Source organism: Quercus robur, chromosome 9 (genome assembly GCF_932294415.1).
Source record: "Quercus robur chromosome 9, dhQueRobu3.1, whole genome shotgun sequence".
In the NCBI taxonomy this organism is placed as follows: Eukaryota; Viridiplantae; Streptophyta; class Magnoliopsida; order Fagales; family Fagaceae; genus Quercus; species Quercus robur.
In genome coordinates, this window is record NC_065542.1 from 6,611,774 (window position 1) to 6,630,998 (window position 19,225).

Below are 19,225 nucleotides of genomic sequence, written 5' to 3' on the forward strand. Positions count from 1 at the left end.
CCAAGAAGGCAATGAATAGACTGGAAGCTGCCGGACGGTTAATCCAGTGGGCTGTAGAGCTCAGTGAGTTTGACATTAGGTATCAACCAAGGCATGCCAGAAAAGCTCAAGCACTAGCAGATTTCATTGCGAAGTTTACCTCAAGTCATAATGAGACAGAAGATAGTAAAAGATGGGTCGTCCACGTGGATGGTTCGTCTACACGGCATGCAGGAGGAATTGGCGTGGTCCTACAATCCCCAGAAGGAGATAAACTGAAGCATAAAGTCCGTCTACAGTACCAAGCGACTAACAATGAAGTCGAATATGAAGCCCTTCTCAAAGGGCTAGAATTGGCTAAGTCTGTGGAAGCCAAGTCCATACGTGTCCTGGGGGATTCTCAACTGATCATGGGGCAAGTAAATGGGATGTATGAAGCAAAGGAAGAACGGATGAAGAAATACCTTAGTAGGGTGATGCGCCTTGTGAAAAGATTTGAAAAAGCTAACTTCGTTCAAATCCCAAGGGAGAAAAACGTGGAAACTGATACTATAGCAAAAGAAGCCGCAGCAAATGAATCAATGGACGAAACAGATGAAGTTCAGTATATGCCAAGTATAAATGTCCTAGAAGTACAACAGGTGGATAGCAGAGGAAATTGGATGACCCCGATTATATCATACTTGAAAGATGGACGACTACCAGACGAGAAGGACGAAGCCAGGAAGTTGAGAATGAGATCGGCTAGATATGTCCTTATGAATGAAGTGCTATACAAGAGAGGCTTTTCTCAACCTTACCTTAGGTGCTTAGCTCCGGACAAAGCAAACTATGTACTAAGAGAAGTTCATGAAGGGGCATGTGGCAATCACTCAGGAGCCAGATCACTTGTCCACAAGGTCGTCTGTGCAGGGTATTACTAGCCAAACATGCAAGCTGATGCTAAAGCATACGTTAAGATCTGCGACCAGTGCCAAAGGTTTAGTAACGTCCCCAGACAACCGTCGGAATACCTCACCCCGATGGTGGCACCGTGGCCATTTGCACAATGGGGACTAGATATCCTAGGTCCCTTCCCTCTAGGCACAAGGTAAATAAAATTTCTAGTGGTGGGCATCGATTATTTCATCAAATGGGTGGAAGCTGAACCATTGGCAAATATCACGCAACAGAATGTGAAAAATTTCGTGTGGAAGAACGTTGTATGCAGATTTGGAGTGCCAAAGGTATTAGTGTCTAACAACGGATGACAATTTGACAATGCACTCTTCAGGGACTTTTGCTTACACTTTGGAATTCAGAACCATTATTCCTCGCCTGCACATTCCCAAGCCAACGGCCAAGCTGAAGTTGCAAACCGATCCTTGTTGAAAATCATCAAGACTCGGCTTGAGGGGGTAAAGGGAGTATGGCCAGATGAATTACCAGGAGTTTTATGGGCATACAAGACCACAATGAGAACCCCTACAGGGCAAACTCCTTTCAAGCTAGCCTATGGAAGCGACGCAGTCATACCTGCAGAAGTACATATGGCTAATCACAGGGTGATGATGTATCAAGACAAGGATAATGAGGAGCAACTCCGTCTAAACCTCGATCTAATAGACGAGGTAAGAGCAAACGCAGAACACAGGGCAGCAAGTACAAGAACCTCATGGCTAGGCAGTATGATGTGATGGTGAAGCCAAGGCGTTTCGACATAGGAGATCTCGTCCTGAGAAAGGTCTCTTTGTCAACCAAAAACCCAGTACATGGGAAGTTGGGCCCAAATTGGGAAGGACCCTATAGAGTTATCAACTGTAAAAGGCAAGAATCCTACTACCTGGAGGCCCTAGACGGGAGAAAGTTGGAACATCCTTGGAATATGGAGCACTTGAGGAAGTACTATCAGTAAAAGTGAACCTAGTGACGAGACTGGATCTTGTTTGTCTATTTACGTTCTACTTATGCTTGATGTTGTTTGTGTTTGATACTACTTATGTTTGATGCCATTTGTGTTTGAAGTTTGAAACTACTACCTTATTACTTATTATGGTTGTGTCATGGTTATGAACGAAGTTATGAAGTATGTACTTATTAAATAAAAAGGCATCAGTGTGCATGTGCCTTATCTGTAAACAATATCTATGTTATGTACAAAATGTTGTGTGAATTTTACATCTCCATGATATTTTCGTCCAAGCCAATTCTCAAGAGGATTGAAAGATCCAAGACGAATAAAATCTCTGGACGCAGAGATGTAACGTCTAAATTTTCTTGAATAAAGCAAGGAAAAAACCATAAATATACTCGTCCAACTCATGGACGAGGCAAAGCCAACTGAAACAATCCAAACTCTGGACGAGAAAAAAATTCGGCAAAATAAGTAGGATGGTATGTAAAATCAGCTTGTAAGTCTTAAGACGAATCAAGCTGGATAAAAATACTACCTGCAAAGACGAGTTAGACTAACATAATATGAAGAATATGTATTCTCGCCATGGACGAGCTAAAGCTGGGGTTGACTTAAAATAGCATAGCAGCATTCGTCCATGCAAAGAAAATGAGATCACTCGTCCATGCAAAGAAAATAAAACTTCATTCATTCAAAGGGTGGACGTCCTACGTCCAAAAACCCTTGATTAGTTCAAAAAACTGAAATGATTGTTTAAAAACCCCGTCCTAAAACCATGGACAAGGCTAGTGTATTCTTGTTACATAAAGCAGGTCCTAAAACAGAGGACCAAATAGAAACCAAACAAAAAAGAAAACAAAGGCTGCTTTAAGTGTAAAGGTCTCGTCCTTAAGCACGGGGAGCATTGACATCGAGCTCGTCCTGGGGAGGCTGAGTGCTGGTGTCGTCTTCCACATTGACGTCATCAGAGCCGGTTTAAAGAAGAGAGCTTGGGGTAGCAGCAAGGTTAAGTTTGATTGAACTAAAGTCAACTTCAGGGAAGTTCTCAATAGCATCCATTATGAAATCTTCAAAACCAGCTGCATAATTGTGATCCAGAGTGTCCGTATACACTTTGGACGACTTGAATTCAGCCACAGCGTCCTCTTTTGCCTGGGAGAGACGAGCATTCAACTCGTCGTTCATCTTTTGCAAATGATCAATGCGGGTATCCTTCTCCAATGCATCAGTCCTTAGCTCCTCGATCAGCTTGTTATGCTCATTGACCTCCTCCTTAGCTTTTGCAGTAGCCCCAGCCCATTTCTTGCAGTCAGTATTCACTTGTTGAATCCTTGTCTCCAACAAGATCCTCGTCTTGTCCAGTTCTATTGCCTATCTGGACGCCGCTATAAACTTTGACATGGCCTACGAATAGATAAAACAACATAGGATGGTTAAATGAAGAAAGGTTGTTAACTGAACAAGGACGAGAAATGTTAACATACCTTAAAGAGGTCATGGACGCCAAAATGCTCAAACTCCTTCAAGCCCATGTTATAACACATGTTTATGTCCTCGTCCAAGACTGCCAACTGAAAGAGCTCCCAAGCCAGATCCTCATTTTCAATGATGTTCGTAGAAGGCTGGGACGAGCCAGGCCCAGTTGGCTTGGACAAAGGAGTTTTGGGCGGAGGAGTCTTGGACAGAGTGGACTCAACCGAAGTGGACGAGTCTACATCAACTACCTGAATGGAAGGCTGAGACTCTGAAGGTTTGGACTTAACCACCTTGGACGAGCCCTGCTTAACTCTTTTGTCTCGATGACTGGGGAACCCTTCCAAATCAATGTTCTTTGGCAAGAACTTCCTTTTGTCCCTAGCCGTTGGATGTACCTGAACCTTAGGACGATCCTGGGCCTGAGCCTCAGGATGTTTCCCCTCACCTAAGACTTCTTTCCCTTTATTTTCTTTCATTGTGGACATTCCTAAAACAAGATAACAAACAGATCAGGAATGTATACTTAAAAAAAAAAAAAAAAAAAAACCTTAGCTGAAAACTTACTTTTACGCACAGTAACCTCGTGTGCAATAGCTTCGTCTGACGGCTCTAGACCGAAACCCCACTTGGCTAAACGTCTAAGAGTGACAAGAGAACGAAAGCTCCTGTCTGTATGAAGACAAGCCTCGTGGACGCGGTCATGATGGAATTTGCTCAAAGACGGACGTTTAGCAGCTACAACACAATGAGTAAATAAAGGTTAGAAATTGTAAACGGATCAAATAGAAGGATAAAAATAAACAAGGGGAAGGGACGTACCTTCTGGATGAAGGTTCCCTAAGTCCCCGGTGTAAGGAGGAAAGGGATCCCTGCCAACGTCCACAGGGTTCCCTGCCCAGAAGCCTGAAATAAAGATAAATTCCGTCTTCCACTTTCTATCAGACGAAGCTAGGGACTTGATCAACCTACAATCATTCCCCCTAGCAGTGAACTGGTAAAAACCCTCAAATTGACTAATTCCAGAAGGTTGATAACAATAAAGGAACTCGTCCACAGTAAGAGGACGATCCCCACCAAAAACCTCCTTCCACAAAATTTGCATGGAGATAACTAATCTCCACGCGTTAGGATTAAATTGACAAACACCTAAGCCTAACCTACCTAGCAGTTCCCTAGCAAAGGCATTTAAAGGAAATCTAAGACCACCCAGGAAGTAAGACTCATAGACGCCTATTCCAAAACGTGGGTCACAGCACCACTCTCCACGGATGGGTAGCGTAGGGTTAAACTCGTTCGGAATTTGATACCAAGATTTAAGACTATTTAATCTTTGTTCATCCGTCTTAGAATGAACGCCTACTACACAACTAAAGACGGTCTCTTCCTCATCCGTAGGATTGGAAGGAGGTGCTCTGGACAGAGCGCTAGCTTGAGAGCCAGAAGCTCTTCTGAGTTGTTCCTGGACGACTTCAATAGGGAACCCAGGAGCCCCAGAAGAGTAATTCTCATCCGTACTTCCTCCACTACTGCCACTAGCACTGCTAGAACTAGATCTATCACTACTGTCCTCATAATACTCGTCTATAGCACTATTGAGGCTATCAGTGGACGAAGAAGCAGCAGACATTGACAAGAAACTTAAAAACCTAAAGACGGAGAGAGGAAGAATGCCTGGCTCTAGACGGAAGAAGGCTCTAAATGCGGAGGAACTCCTAGACGAGGCTTTAGACAACAGATGTCAAGGAAGAAAATCTCTGTAATGAGAAGGGTTAAGGGAGGCATTCCACTATTTATAGGATGTTGACCTGGGCATTTGAAACGACTCTACCAATACAAAAATGACATGTGTCATCTACCTCGGAAAGCTAATCGACGGGATCAATCACCAATAAAAAAACAACACGTGGTGCATTGATTTATTAACCAATTATATACGTCCAAGGACGTGTCAGCAGTTCACCCAAGTCATTGGACGACCCACATGGACGAGGGGGCAATTGATGATGTCACAAAAAACATCAAACTCCATAACTCGTCCATATGTCTTGTCCAAGGAAAGACAAGCTATGACAAGCCACAGGCGAAGTGATCATTCCAAGTTTCCTAGCTAACCTCGTCCGTCTTCAGACGGACGAGATCCCATGGGAATCTTACCCACATCATTCGGGAAAAGGGCAAGCCGTCCAAGATGATCTCGTCCATCTCCAATAAAAGATGGACAAGTTCATCATGGAACGACCCGTCCCACCTAGGTAACTTCCATAGCGGTCATGGAAGTTACCCCCAATTCTCCGGACTCCTCGACATTGGGAACGGTTATTAAACAGATAACCGTTCTCCGCACACTATATAAGAATTCTCCGATGAAGGGTAAGGCATTCAGTCAATTTTATTTAAAGAAAATACTCCTTCCTTATAGAGAGAAAAAAGTAACTAATTTCATCATCGGAGGACTTTTGGCCGGTCCCCACCGGTCTCCTCTGATCCAGTGTTCTTGTTTTACAGGAAATAGCCCAAAGATCATCATCGTTCGAGACTCGTCAACCTACTGATATCCAAAGAACTATCAGAACTTACTACGATGACCCCATGATAACTCCGAGTCTACGGACTACTTCTTTCCTTGGCCTTTGAAACACATGCACTCACACTTGTGACTTTGAGATCCCACTTAAAGATTTATCAACACAAACTCTCTTGTTTGTGACTCTAAGACCACCCTTAAAGTTTTAGATCATCAGCACATTTGATAACTAGAGAAGGCAACAACTTCTACAATACTGGATCTTAAGATTTTTCAAGGAATAACATCGGTAGAAGATATAAGAGAGCTTTTTGGATACAAAACCCTAGATATAAAAGAGGCACATTCTTCTCTCTCTGAAAACCCTTATTAAAAACGTGTTTAGGGTTTCCTTTATATACTAGAAGTAGTAGATTTGAAACCCTAATCTTGAATTGCTATTCAAGCTTAATTAAAATTCTGCAGATACGACTCTCGATTGATCGAGACTTTCTCTTGATCGGTCGAACTAGGCAAATTCTGAATTCTTTTTTTTATAGCTTGTATGTTTCTAAATCTTGACTTGAATCACCTTGAGCATTATCTAATAATATCTATAGACTCTAGGATCTATATCTAGACAAGTTTATATTCACGATTTGCCAATTGTTTTAAATTTTTAGAACCTAACATATATATATATATATTCATAACCAAATTCTTATAATTTATTAAAAAGTTTAAATTTATAAATCTTGATCTCATTTAATATGTTAATCTCTAGTTAGAGCATTCGCATCTGGGAATTCTATCCCATCCTATTTTACCATCCCAAAAAACTACTTTATCAACTATACTATACCATTTTATAATACTCCTAGTATCCCAACTTTTATTTTCTTATTCCCTCATTAAAATAATATATCTACACAATAAAATATATTTTTTCCTTTTTTGGTTTTTCCTAATTTTTTCCTCCACCTTCCCTTAAACTCTATCACTGCACCTCCACTACCCAGTCACCACCACCCCGCCTCCACCATGCCCACCATGCCACCACTGCCCACCAAAATCCCACCGAAACAAAAACCCATATTAAAAAAAAAAAAAAAAAAAACGTAGAACCCAGAAGAACCAAAGTCCAACCATGCGAAATCCAAAATCCCCATCAGAAATCCATAGGAAAACCCATCAAAATCCACCCCCATCTCCACCACGCATGGCCTCACCATGACCTCGCCGTGACCCACGCCGATCTCCACCAAACCCATCACCAATCTGAGCAACCCAAAAACCCAGCAACATCGGACCCAAACACTGGCGATCTCCAACAACCAACAAAACCCAGTAACACCGGACTTAAGACAACCGTGATCCATAACCCACTTCAGCCATACTCACCTCTTCCTTTAAGTACCAGTCACAGCCAAAAAAAAAAAAAAAAAACCGTTGCTCCACCAGCGTGGAGGCCAAACCACTGGCATAAAGAGAGAGTGAGAGTTGAGAGCAATTCACAGAGAGAGAGAGGGAGAAGAAATGTGAGGAAAGAGAGAGAGTTGAAAAGTCTGAAAAGAGAGAGAAAGAATAAATCAAATTAAAAAAAAAAAAACATATCCAATAGTCTATAGTGCCATTCTACATGTAGAATAGCACTGTAGCAAGATTGTAAAAAAACTTACAATTCTGAGCATTTGCAATTCCGAATGTGGGAGATTTAAAAAAAAAAAAAAATGCTAAATAAACTTTACATATAGCATTTAGCATTCTGGATGCGAATGCTCTTAAAATTTCAAATGGATAATATTATTAATAATAATAAGGAATTTATGTTCCTACTTCTTTAATAATAATAATAATAATATCACAATCAGTAAAGTTTGACAAATAAGTACAAAAACTTTTTTCACTTATTAAAAGTTAAAATGCCGTTTGAAGCTTCTTTGCATCATCAAAAAAAATAAAAAAATAAAATTTAAATTCTCAAAATTTTATAACAATTCACGTGGGTGTGTCAGGAGGGCACACTGCCACAAGTTACAGAAAGCAAACCTCCTCTACAAAAAGCAAACCTCCATAAAAATCATTGCACAACCACAACCCCGCCGTGCCCATCAAAACCAATGAAGAAGAAAAAAAAAAGCAGAAAAATCACAGCCCGAAACACAAACCTAGCCTGAAATAAAAACCGAAAGCTATGCTCGAAACAAAAACCCAGCCCGAAACACAAATCCGAAACACAAGCAAGCTCGAAATACAAAGCCGAAACACAAGCACAACCCGAAACACAAAGCCAAAACACAAGCACAACCTGAAACACAAATCCAAAATGCCAAAAATAGAGAAGAGAGGTCGAAATGGATCAGATCGTCGGCCGAATGTGGGTCGATGGCGACGGGTCTGTGGCGGCTGGGCTCGTGTAGATCTACGATGGGTCTCTGAGGAAGAAAGCAGGGTCTGTGGGTCTGTGGAGGAAGAAAGAAGAGATGGAGAGGCAGTGAGGATGGGAGCTTGAGAGTGACAGAGAGCACAGTGAGATGAGAATAAAATAAATGAATCAAGTGGTGTTATTTTAATCCGGGGTGAATAATTTTTTTTTTTTTTTTTTAGATGTCTGCTACAGTGCACATCTATAGATAGATGTGCACTGTAGCAATTCAGCTAAAATTTATAAGAATGCCTCCACTGTTGCATGGTTGTTTTTGGTATTTTGTTGGAGCTAAAATAGCATTATAGCTATTTAGCTCCACTGCTGCAAATGCTCTTAGAAATAAAAACTTAGAGAGGCAAATGGATGGAGGGATGGACGTGAATAAGAAGAAGAAGAATGGCTGGTCACTTTTGGAACAATGCTGGCGACAACGGTATTATGGGTTACATGGTATTTTCTTTTACTATTAATCACTTAATTTCTAGTTTTCTTGTTTTTCTTTCATCGGTTGGTATTCGATTTTTTCCCCAATTTTGCCGGTACAACCCAGTAAACTCCGATACAAAAAGCGGTACGAAATAGCTGTGTTTCTGTACCGACCAAGTTGCCAGTACGGTATTGATTCCACTGCTCATAACACCATTAAACTCAGTAATGGATTCTCAAAAAACTTGGTAATGAAATTGGTCAGATTTACGTTTAACCCTCACTTCGAAATTGAAAATCCCATTGTAATTGGAGAATGTTAAATTTCTTATTATTATTAGTAATGTGATGTGTTATACCATATTGTGTATGCTAGAGTGGATGCGGAAGGGGAAGCATAGAATAGGAACATCGAGAACATGAGGACACTGAGAACACGAGGGTTACATGGACACCGAGAACACGAGGGTTACGTGGTTCAGCCTTGTCGGCTTACATCCACGTAGGAATCCCTTAAGGGCAACATCTTTATTGTATAAGAGTGTAGTACAATAACCTCCTGTGTTACAATGAACTCTAACATGAGTATATATAAGCGACTAAACCCTAGACTACTAGTACAAGTAAGACTAGGCTTGAACCTATTACATTGGGCTAATATATGTCTAATATATATCTCTAACACCCTCCCTCAAACTCAAGGCGGAAACTCGATGAAAGCTTGAGGTTGGATAAGCATGAGAAGATCACTTAGAGATACCGTGAAGAATGCCTTTGAAGAAACCACAATGAAGAATGTGCCAATTGACCAATTTTAGAGCTTCAAATGAAGAAACAGAGGTTGAAATTGGAATCTACATGAAAAATTGAGCAAGATAGACCCTGTTGGAAATTTTGACTTTTGGTCAAAGGTCAACGCAAAAAGTCAAAGTCAACTGGTCCAGGGTCAATGTCAATGGATATTGGTCCGGGTCGGTTCCGAGTTTTCTGGTCGGGTCACTGGTTGGGCAGCAGAGCCGCTAACGTCATCCTATGACGTGTCGCTGACGTGGACTAGGGCTAATGTGGAGGTGCTTGCATGGCTGCTGACGTGGAGTGATGACGTCATTCGGTGACGTCAAATGACATTAGCAGCAGTTTTCGACGCGTGTGGCGCATGCGAGTAGTCTCCGGCGATTGGAGGAGAGTCTCGAAACTAGGGAGGCGCGTGGTGGCGCATGTGAGCTCGGATGGAATCCTAAATCTCGGGTTCTATAGATCGATGGACGTGGAGGCCAACATGGCAGCGCGTATCACTAAAGATGATCTGCGAGTGAGGATTCCGATGTGGCGTGTGGGTGATATTCCGGAGCTAACTGCGGCGCGTGGAGGCTCGTGACTAGTTTTCAGTTGATCGGATTTCTGGGTTTTCCTCACGGGAGGCCGAGGAGCACGTCTGTGTGGTCGGTTTCGACAGGCGAAGGCTTGATGTGCATAGATCTGAAAAGTTAGGTCACAGTTTGCTTGGTTGGTGATTTTGACACAGCATAGAGCCATGGTGGCTGCGAGATGCCGTGGAGTCTAGATCCTGCAAATAAACATGTGTGACTTCAGATGGTGGTATGCACGTGAGAATTTTCTTTGCTGTGTAGAGATGTTTGTTTGATGCCAAGAACGAAGTTTGGCTCTGATACCATGTTAAATTTCTTATTATTATTAGCAACGCGATGTGTTATACCATGTTGTGTATGCTAGAGTGGATGCAGAAGGGGAAGCGTAGAATAGGAACATCGAGAACACAGGGACACTGAGAACATGAGGGTTACGTGGACACTGAGAACACGAGGGTTACGTGGTTCAGCCTTGCCGGCCTACATCCATAGAAGAAGCTCTTAAGGGGTACATCTTTATTGTATAAGAGTGTAGTACAATAACTTCCTGTGTTATAATGAACTCTAACATGAGTATATATAGACGACTAAACCCTAAACTACTAGTACAAGTAGAACTAGGTTTGGGCCTATTACATTGGCTCATATATGTTTAATATATATCTTTAACAGAGAAAATGAGAGGGATTTTTATTTTTTGGAAAACGAAAGAGAAAATGAAGATATGTTAAGGAATAATCAACATCTGAACTTGGATAAGTCACATAGTCAAAAAGAGACGACATTGAAATTTGGATTAATCAGAGATGGATCACGGAGCGAACAAACTTTGAATTGAATGTAGCAAATTGCCAATTGCAAACAACAGTTGTTAACGGTGTGCAAAATTGGATTTGGATTAGTTGGGTCTTTGCTAAATAGTTTGACAAAGTCCGGACTAAATTGTTGACCGTGTCCCATCAAAAAAAAAAAATTCAAACTTTCTTAGTTTGTATTCTTCGAAAAAGTATATAATAGCTAGGTACTTCCAGAGCACGTAATTGGTAGCACTACGAGCAAGAAAATCGCAATTTTCTTCATCTCTTGCTATAAATTCTACTTTGAAATATCAATCAATTCACACAGTACAACATCTAATTCTAAGATCCCCAACTTTCTTAGTTGGCATGGCACCAACACAAACACCAACACCAACACCAACCTCTCTAGTATTCAAAGTACGAAGGTGTAAACCAGAACTAGTTGCTCCTGCTAAGCCCACACCCCACGAATTCAAACAACTTTCTGATATTGATGATCAAGAGGGTCTTCGATTTCAAATACCACTCATACAATTCTATAAATATGATCCCATAATGAAAGGTAGAGACCCTGTGAGAGTCATTAGAGAGGCACTTGCAAAAACACTTGTGTTTTACTACCCATTTGCTGGTAGGCTTAGGGAAGGAACTGGCCAAAAGCTTGTAGTAGAATGCACTGGTGAGGGTATCATCTTTATTGAGGCTGATGCTGATGTTACACTTGAACAGTTTGGTGATTCACTTCAACCCCCATTTCCATGTTGGGAGGAGCTCCTCTTTGATGTTCCTGGCTCTGGAGGGATCCTTAATTGCCCATTATTGCTTATTCAGGTACATATACTGCTCATTCTAGTCATATATATCATTGTATGGTCATAATTTACCTTACTTGGATGATTAATTTTGCGTGTTTAGGATCAAAACAACGTATAATTTAAAGTTTAAGTAGTGTTTTTTAAAAATAAAAATATTATATATATATATATATATATATATATTTAACATTTAAAATTTATTCTTCTTGAGAAGAAAGATTACTAATTAAGTTTATGTATTTGAGTTTTACTAACATCTATTTTTAAATTGATAATACGTCTCTTCAACTTAAAGCGTAGAACAATAGAATCTAGTTTATTAAAATCAATAATAACTTCAATAAATAATAAATTACACAATACAGTCAATATATCCAAACAAAGACTTAAACATATAACTCTTTTTTGTTAACAGAGTTACAATGCTCTTAACATACAAAAAGGACTTTAGCATGTAATTCAATAAATTAATACTAACAAAACTAAGATTAATTTTACATATTTTACATAGAGAATTAAATATCATGATTCAACCGTTGAATTATAAAAAAGATTAAATTTATTTTATTTTTATAAAGGAGTTCTATGTAAGGTGAAGAGGGCCAAAATCTAATTTCCAATTTTGAGAGAGAGAGAGAGAGAGAGAGAGAGATAGATAGATTGTTTGTTGTACAGCCGAACTAAAATTTTGGGGTCATTCTCTCATAGGGGTCCTTAGGTGATGCCTAATTACCGTAACCTAAGAATCAACCCCGGTAATGAAACTAATTAATAATATGACTATACAAGAACTTGACCTTATTCTTCCTATTTTTTTACCTATTCCTAATTTTTATTAAGATCATATTATATATATGAGTTTAAATTATATCTAGTTTAACTCTAAACAATGTTACACTAATAAATAAATTGTTATTGAATTTATATTTTGAAAAAATCACCGTTGGACTATATGTTTTATATGTTTATAACATGCATGTCAATTTTCATGTCAATCGGATGTTATTTACCATTCGATCCATAAACTCATTTTTTTGTATATTATTTTAAATTATAAAAACTTGAATTTAAACAATTGATTGATCATGACATGGTTATTGATCTTTGATTATCTTGAATTTGTAAGTATGGAGAATATACGAAAATAATGTAATCCAACGGTGGATTTGTTAAAATTCGCATCCGACTAAAAAATATTAAGTAGTGTAACATTACTTAAAGTTACACTATATATAACCGGAACCTAACCCCATAAAATTCGATAGTTACAATGGGAGAAGGAATTTGAACTTAAATGTCTCCCTTATGAAAAAAAAAAAACAAAAAAACAAAACTTTGTTTGATAAAATGAGCTCCACATCCTTCAAATATTTGAACTATTGTACGAAAAGAAGAAGAAATATTGGTCGTTTGCAAGCGTAGTAGGCTAATAGGAAAGAGAAGAATAGCAAGAAGGTATGTAAGCCATATCACACGAAACTTGGAATTATGAAGCTTCATTGGTTTCAAGCAGAGGTCACCTTGCACAAAATGACAAAGACAAAGACAAAGTTCACACACTCATATATATATATATATATATATTACTAATATTAGCCACATCACTTTCAAAATTTTTGATAAAACCAAAACAATCGGACCAAAAACTTGGTCAATTGGTCTCACAACAAAGTCACTTATGACTTGCCATTTGCCAAAGATTAGTCTTCACAGTTAACAGCATTCATAAATGACAAAACAATAACGACCAAAGACTACTTTCACAAATTCACTATCACACTTCACTACTCACATCCTACTGTCCTGGTCCCACTTTATTTCTTTATAGATAAAACCAAAAAAAAAAAAAAAAAAAGTAACAAACGCTGAAAGTTTGAAACTTGTCCCCACAATCACAAAAAGTCACAAACAATTACACAATAGTCAATATAAAGTTACAAACACAAACTAGTATACGGTCCACTATCCACACATGACACAACACACCAATCCATAAAATAAAATTAAAAAGCCACAACTCACAAATAACAGTCAACACAGGCCATAAAAAAACGCAGTGGGCAGAAGGCTAACCGGCTGGCAGAGCATTTAGAGCAATATAGCAAAGACAAAAGAACAAAAATATGAGACTTTTTAAACAGGGGTCTGTTATGGTATGAACAATTTTTTTTTTTAATGAAAATTATAAGTTTTTTTTTTTGCTGCTAGGTCTGACTTTGCATTCCATCAAAGACAAAGTTTTGCTTTTGTATTCACTGTCCTCATGTAAAACAATGCGTTTGTCACATTCCTCCACACACCAAAAAGCAATTATTATACTTTAACTGATTCGTTAATGATAAATTATAGTAGTAAATTTGTGAGAAAGTAGAAGCTGAACCACACAAACAAACAAACAAACAAACGTCGTTGGCATCGTATGTTGTTTTGATCCTAGACACGCGAAATTATTCATCCAGGTTAGGTAAATTATAAATTCTACTTCAAAAAAAAATCATAAACTTCCTCATTATTTTCAATACTCTCATTAAACCCCTTTCTTCTCGGCATGGCACCACCAGCCACCTCTCTAGTGTTCACAATAAGAAGGTGCAAACCAAAACTTGTTGTCCCAGCTAAGCCCACACCTTATGAATTCAAACAACTTTCTAATATTAATCACCCTGTGAGAGCCATTAGACACTTGCACAAACACTAGTTTTTTCCTACCCATTTGCTGCTAGGCTTAGGGAAGGGCTTGGCCGGAAGCTTGTAGTAGAAAGGAATGTATTTGTGAGGCTGTCATGTTTATTGAGGCCAATGCTGATCTTACTCTTGAACAGTTTGGTCATGCACCTCAGCCTCCATTCCCAATGCCGACCTTCCTGGCTCTAGGGGCATCATTCACTGCCCGTTATTACTCATTCAGGTCCATATATATATATATATATAGATGGAAAATTATTGGTAGTTTGGTACGTTGTTCTCTTGAAGATGGAAAATGTTAACCTTTACAAGTAATAGATATGATTGATGGATGTCAAACAACATGACAAATGAAAGATATATAAAAAGTTACCCTTTTATAATTGGTGGCACATGCGTTTAAAGGTTACGTAGTACAATTATAATATATCTCTAGCATCATTCTTTATTAATTACATAAACCAATTATCATGTTGCCCGGTGATGATTGGCAGGTGACACGTCTCAAGTGTGATGGTTTCATCTTCGCCCTTCGCCTCAACCACACGATGAGTGATGCCCCTGGAGTGGTGCAATTCATGATGGCAGTGGGCGAGATGGCACGTGGTGCAAGTGCTCCCTCTATCTTACCCGTGTGGCAGAGACATCTCCTTCAAGCAAGGGATCCACCTCATGTGACATGCACACACCGAGAGTACGACGAAATGGTTGCGGACACCATTGTTTCAATCCCAGTTATTGACAACATGGCCCACCGTGCCATTTTCTTTGGCCCTACTGAGGTGTCCACACTCAGGAGATTCATGCCACATCACTTGAAACAATGCTCCACCTTCGAGTTGCTCACCGCATGCATCTGGCGTTGTCGAACCATAGCTCTCCATACAAAACCCCATGAAGTGGTTCGTGTGTTGTGTATTGTCAACGCACGTGATAAATTCAACCCTCCTTTACCCTCTGGTTATTATGGCAACGTTTTTGCGTTCTCTGTGGCACTCACAACTGCAGGGAAGCTTTGTGAGAATCCATTGGGTTACGCTGTGGAATTGGTGAAGAAGGCGAAGGACAACGTAACAGAGGAGTACATGCAATCGGTTTCTGATCTTATGGTGATTAAGGGTCGGCCCCACTTCTATGGGGTGGGGTCATACGTTGTGTCGAGTGTGGCACGTGCCAGATTTGGAGAGGTGGACTATGGGTGGGGTAAATCGATTTATGGTGGGCCAGCCAAGGGTGAGGTGGGGGCCATCCCCGGAGTGTCATGCTTTCAAATACCTGGTAAGAATAGTAAAGGAGAGAATGGAATAATGGTGCCAATTTCCCTGCCAGTCCAAGCCATGGAAAGATTCGTAAAGCAGTTGGATTGTTTGTTGAAGGACCAGCAAGTTACTGATAAGAAATCCAAGTTTATTGTCTCTAGCTTGTGAGCCCAATTTACCAAGAGTTGGTAAAGTTTGAATTTTATATTGTAGTAGATTAGTGTTTAAGGAAAAATCTATTGCACACAATGTGTATAAAAGTGCAAAAATACCCTAAAAACATAACTTTAAGTCACGTTTTTAGCGTATTTGGGTAGTGTGTATTTGCACACACTGTGTAATAAGCACTGCCCTAGTTTTTATAGGGAGTACAGAGTAGTTAATTTCAACTTTAAATTCCAATTTTTATTAGTTTTTTGGTATTTGTTAATAAAGGTTGGACCCTTTTAAAGTCTTCAAAACTGGTTTACAAGTGACTGTTGTGACTAGAATGCTAGGGTGTGAGATACCCAGTGCAATGACTGAATGAAGATAGGCAATATGGACGTTTTGAGCTGAGGGTGACTGTGTGAGAAGCTAAAAATGCAATTGACTGAATGAAAATATAGTTAATACGCATGTGTTATATCTTATGCATTACTGCAAATATATTTTACCCAAAAAAAAGGTATCGAACTTTTCATCAAGTTTAAACTGCTTCGTGATAGATACTGGCATGATTGTCATCATGTCATGTGATTAGGATATTCTGCACCACCAGATCACAAGGGATAAACCATAAAATTTGGAGGGTGTAATCCAAGCTAGAAAGGTTTTACTCATGCGCGCCTCCAAACCTGTGCCTACTGGCAGTATTTGTATGGGAAAAAAAATATGATTGCCTTCATGTAATGATCTGTAACTAAGGTCAACAATTGCAGAAATTGACGAGGGCTTGTGACAAGAGAACAATATGAGGTTGCTTTAATACAGCAGAACACTATTATATATATATATACACACACAGAAAATGCTAGACTTACAAACAATTTTACAAATTGTTGATGTGCTAAATAGTTATTAGTAAGTAAAAAAATAATATTAGTGGTTGGTCCAAATGAAAAATAGTAAAAATTTATCACAACAACAGTTTATAAAACATTTTGTGTATATAGTATTAATTACTCATATATGCACAGCAGTAGGATGAGTACTGTCTAATAATACCTATAGACTCTAGGATCTATATTTAAACAAATTTGTGTTTACGATTTGCCAATTATTCTAAACTTTTAGAACCTAACAATCTCCCCATTTGACAATTCGTGACAAAACTTAAATACAAAATGAAATGCTCAAATACAAGAACAACCCAATATAATAAAATGCTCAAATACATCACAAATCCCAATCTAAGACTCCTAACCTAGAAGTTGCAAGAAGAGGTAAAAGGTCTTGATTAGATAGTACCTGTCTTTCCTAAAACACTCAAAAGAACACATCACTACATGTGTGAAAAGAAAGACATATAAACAATAATATGAAACACAATATAAAAAAAAAAAAAAAAAAAAAAAAAAAAAAAAAAAAAAGTAAATTCTAACTCTCCTCCTAAGTTAGATACATCAAAAAGTTTGTATATTCTCCTCCTTTCAAAAAAAATTTTATTTCCCCCTAAACAAAACATTTTAAAAACCTTTTTAAACAGGATTCCCACATTTCATCTATTTCTCTCCCTTTCTATCACGTATTGATGAAGACAACTCAAACAAAGAGTAAACAGAAAACATATGCAACAAAAGCCAAGGAAAAATAGAGAATCAAGGAAACAAATGAATCCAGCTCTACAAAGAATAGAGGCAACTCCCCCTATGAAGAGTAACAACTCCTTCTAAGAACAACAAAGGTTAAAAAAAAAAAATTTCTCTCCCTATAAAAATAAGAAAAAAAAAACATGTTTTGGGAAAAATAGTTTAGGGGAAAATTTAGAAAGGGGGAAAAACTAAAAGAAACATAAGTTGAGGATACACTTAAAAAAAAATATTGTCTCTTTCAATAAATGCAAACTTGATACTATGTGACTCATAAATATATGCATGCAATGTGTTTGAGAGAAAATATTTGCACATTGATTGTACATCATATCTTTTAAGAAAAATATTTTCTATAGTTCACACATAAAAATAGCATATACTAAAAAGTACATAACTCAAAAATTAATCAATCAATTTTTAAATCAAGTTGAGTACCTAATTTAGCAAAGTATTTGCATGTTATGTGTGAAAACAATGAGAGATATAACTGCAAAACTGTAAGATGGATACAGAAAACAATGCAATGCATGTGAATCCTAAACATAATTGATGCATGAAAAACAATTTGGTCAAAAACTTAGAAATTGAAAATTTTTCAGTTTCGATCGGTCGAGCAACGATCGAATACCAATCGAGTCAAGCAAAAGCAAGCTTCAAAAACGTGGAAATTTTCGATTGATCAAAAAACATATTCGATCGATCCAAAACTTAAAAAAATAGATTCGATTAATCAGATACTAATCGAATAGCAATCAAGCCAGGCCGAGAGCAATGATTAAAAATCAAGGGATTTTCGATCGGTCAAAAATCACATTCGATTGATCGAAATTCTAGAAATTTGAATTTTTGAAAAATTGCAAAAGATTATGCAGAAACTACTCAAACCAAGGAATTTCATGAATGAAATGCATGAGAATGAGTTTAAATGTTTTTCAAAAACATGAGTTTTCAACCTAGAACTTCAAAACAAAGATTTTCAAACTCTTACCCCAAAATTTTCAACCCTTGAACATATTTTATATCAAAATCATAAAATATATAATCTTGAATGGCCAAACTAGATTCACACACAATTTCATTTACAATGCTTAGTAAAGAATAACTTGTGAAGTGTGTGCAACTAGTAAAAGCATGAGATACATGTGGGGTTATTTGTAGATAGTAATCAAGCACAATTTCTACATTATTCATCACATAAATTTGAGAGTGACTATCACCTAAAGAATTACATCATATAACTCCAACATCTCTTAGAAAACAAACTTACAATCATGCATATATATATATATATTTGCCTTATCGAATGCATATATATATAAATATATATATATATATATATAAATTTAAGGTTACATCTTATTTTCTTTTTATGCATGTGTTACACTTTCTCGAGTACAAAATCTTATGATATGCACTAAAGTGTTCATGATTTGCTAGTAAACAGTGGTGAGATGGTTATTTATGTCTTTCTCTTACGATTTTTTATTCTTTAAAATCAAAAGCATGTGACTATAAAATCAAGAACATGTGATAAAAAACTATAAACACTCACACAAACATGCACTACATAGCTAAAACTAGCAAAGTGCAGAAAAATAAGCTTATCAAAGCTAAATAAGATACACAGGCATGAAATGTAAATTTTATAAGCCAACCTCAACTACACATTTATGATGTGTAATACAAAAGAAATAAAAATCTTTTTGATTTCAAAAAAAAAAAAAAATATATGACCAAAACTAAAGGCACACATTATGCTAAATGATTAAAAATGCAAATGTAATACATGACAATTCT

General features: G+C 38.0%; 1 protein-coding gene across 1 annotated transcript; it reads left to right on the top strand.

The window, feature by feature from the left end:
* The first annotated feature begins 11,196 nt into the window (after window positions 1-11,196).
* LOC126699654 (benzyl alcohol O-benzoyltransferase-like) lies at window positions 11,197-16,209 on the top strand. Its single transcript, XM_050397603.1, has 2 exons — window positions 11,197-11,707; window positions 14,871-16,209. Exons 1-2 carry the CDS (start codon window positions 11,243-11,245, stop codon window positions 15,801-15,803), a joined length of 1,398 nt encoding a protein of 465 aa, XP_050253560.1. The 5' UTR covers window positions 11,197-11,242; the 3' UTR covers window positions 15,804-16,209.
* Window positions 16,210-19,225: the final 3,016 nt, after the last annotated feature.

Excerpts from the sequence above, each read along its gene's own strand:
- LOC126699654 (XM_050397603.1), top strand. The coding sequence starts at position 11,243 with ATGGCACCAACACAAACACCAACACCAACACCAACCTCTCTAGTATTC. Across the intron at positions 11,708-14,870 it reads GCCCATTATTGCTTATTCAG|GTGACACGTCTCAAGTGTGA; the intron begins GTACATATACTG and ends GATGATTGGCAG.